The sequence below is a fragment of the Theobroma umbraticum genome, unplaced genomic scaffold (assembly GCF_002168275.2).
Source record: "Theobroma umbraticum cultivar Fairchild unplaced genomic scaffold, ASM216827v3 scaffold_89.0, whole genome shotgun sequence".
Classification (NCBI taxonomy): Eukaryota; Viridiplantae; Streptophyta; class Magnoliopsida; order Malvales; family Malvaceae; genus Theobroma; species Theobroma umbraticum.
This window is the reverse complement of record NW_018397271.1, coordinates 2,916,213-2,918,551: the sequence shown is the minus strand read 5'-3', so window position 1 is coordinate 2,918,551 and position 2,339 is coordinate 2,916,213. Positions and strand designations below refer to the sequence as shown.

General features: G+C 33.2%; 1 protein-coding gene across 1 annotated transcript in view; it reads right to left on the bottom strand.

The window, feature by feature from the left end:
* Positions 1-2,339, bottom strand: part of LOC110426558 (vacuolar lysine transporter YPQ1-like) — a 10,099-nt gene that overhangs the window by 5,546 nt on the left and 2,214 nt on the right. The window contains exons 6-7 of the mRNA XM_089785316.1: positions 911-1,068; positions 74-242 (exon numbers count right to left, since the gene is read on the bottom strand). Coding sequence (XP_089641442.1) covers positions 74-242; positions 911-1,068 — 327 coding nt within the window. The remainder of the gene's footprint in view (positions 1-73; positions 243-910; positions 1,069-2,339) is intronic.

Sequence of the window (2,339 nt, the reverse complement as noted above, 5' to 3'; positions counted from 1 at the left end):
AAAGTTAATTCATATATTACATTCTTTTGAGAATAGAACAGGATGCTAGTTCTTCAAGTTAATTAATAGTCACCAAGCATAACAATGATTTGGTGCTTGGAGGAGAGGCAGAATGGGTAGAAACATGTGCACTGAGCAATGGCTCTTCAACTGAATTTGTTGTATGAGAAGGAGGAGTCATTCTTTGTGCGAGGAAGGATCCTGCTGTGGGAGTATGACTTCTTGATAGAGATCTTGCTGACCTAACATAATATATATAAAAAACAAACTGAAACTATTAGATCATCACTATATGCATCATTGGGCATATCAAAATATGCATAAGATTTTCTGTGACCTCTATTCCTCAATATGACATATATCTTGAAGTAGTTTGATTCATTACATGTCCTACTGGTCACTAAAAACTAGGTTTCTAACCTTCTTTCAGGATTTGAAAAAGTATGAGAAAACTCGCTCTAAGTTTATCTTTGTGTCTGCATCATGCCTCTATCAGTTACTTTTTCTTCCTAAATGTCCCAAAATTTTGTTGAACATCCAAAAAGTAACATACAGTCAAATATAATGGAATGAAGGGAATTTAAATAGTATATGTATTTGCAAGTGTACACATAGGCAGGGATATGGGTAAACCAATTCTATGTCTGTTACATATGCTTAACTAAATGACAATCCAGGAGGCATACATGGAAATTTGATCTTTTAACCTGGATGGCAGAACCAATTCTAAATTCAGTGAACCTAAATATTCCAAAAAAATAACAGAATCCAGATGCAAACTTTAAAAAAAGAAAAGAAAATCAATCATATTGTCGGTGTTTCTCATGTACAAAGGTTGTTGAGGTATTAAGACCAAGCATTCAAGCAAAACCGTGCAAATGTGAGAACTTTAAGGTGAATGTTGAATTACATGTAGTATAATTCCCTGCCAGGAGAACTCTTTACATTAATCGCTGGAAGAGGAATAGGAGAACTTAATCTGTCAGCACCAATAACTTCTTTCACACCAAAATTGTTACTCTGTTTACCAACTTTTTCCACAGCCTCAGGTTGGCGCTCTTTGGAGCCCTATATATGAAACACAGAGAAATGTGGAATTTTGAAGCATAATACATCTAAGAAAACAAAATAAAAACCTTCATAGAAAGAAATGCAACCATCAAAAACCAATGAAGATTATCTAATACTCCTGCAATGCTTTCAGAATGGTATACTTATGTTTCCCTCCACTACTGGGAAGCTAAATACAAGTATAGAGAAAAGAACAGAGTGAATATCACGAAGATTCCATAGCATATCATTGTTAGATTCTTTGAGATTATTCCATGACCACATATCAGGTGCATAAAAAGTTACATAGACTTGATCTCTCAACCTAAGACCTACCACAATAATTTGAAAGTTTTTTTCCTGGTATGCTTAGAATTTATTAACAGCAAAATGGAACACACTAAATGCAAAAGCAACAACAATCAAACAAGAAATAAGAAAGAAAGATTAAATACATCTTGAATGTCCAAATAGAATGTCAGTGAAAATAAGTTAATATCCTAGAAATGCAATTCCAACCTCTGCATTTCAAGCTTTATTTCTTCACTTCAGAGCTAATGACACTAAAATCTCCAGCCTTCCCAATATGTGCTTTTTCTGAAACTCATTTTCCAAGCATTTAATAAATCAACCACTATATCTGGAATCACCCAAGTGGCAAGCCACCATGAATAAAGCAAAAACTGGAGACCATAATTTTTAAGCTACTGGACAATTAGGTAAAAGATGATATATTGATTCATTGTTGTTCTTCCACATGAAACAACTACTTGCAATGATCAACTTCTTAATAAGATTATTGCAAATCAGGAGTTCTCTTAAACTCATGCAAACACACATCAAACACTGAAAATTCATATATATTGCAGTAATATGTTATCCAAAAGTAAAGCTGAACAAGCTACAAACTAAAATATTTGCACCAGTTAAAAATTGACCCCAAAAACATGCATAAAGTTTATTCTGATACAAAAGGTTAAGTAGATTATTTACATTTATTCCCTTTACACTTCCTTGAGCATGGGCTTCCATGCACTTGGTAAAGCAATCAAATCTATTTTATTAAGACCTGACAGAAAAAATTCTACATCTAATTGTTCAAACTACAGCTCAACTGAAATCAAATTTTTGAGAAATCAAGTTTACAACATCCTTATGAAGACGACCAAGTATCTGTTCATGTATTTGCATGATCATAACAATACACATAATTCCATAAGATACCGTACGCTCTTCTAAAGTTACATGAAAAACACAATTGATTAGCATCTTCTTTCCCAATTCTTTTT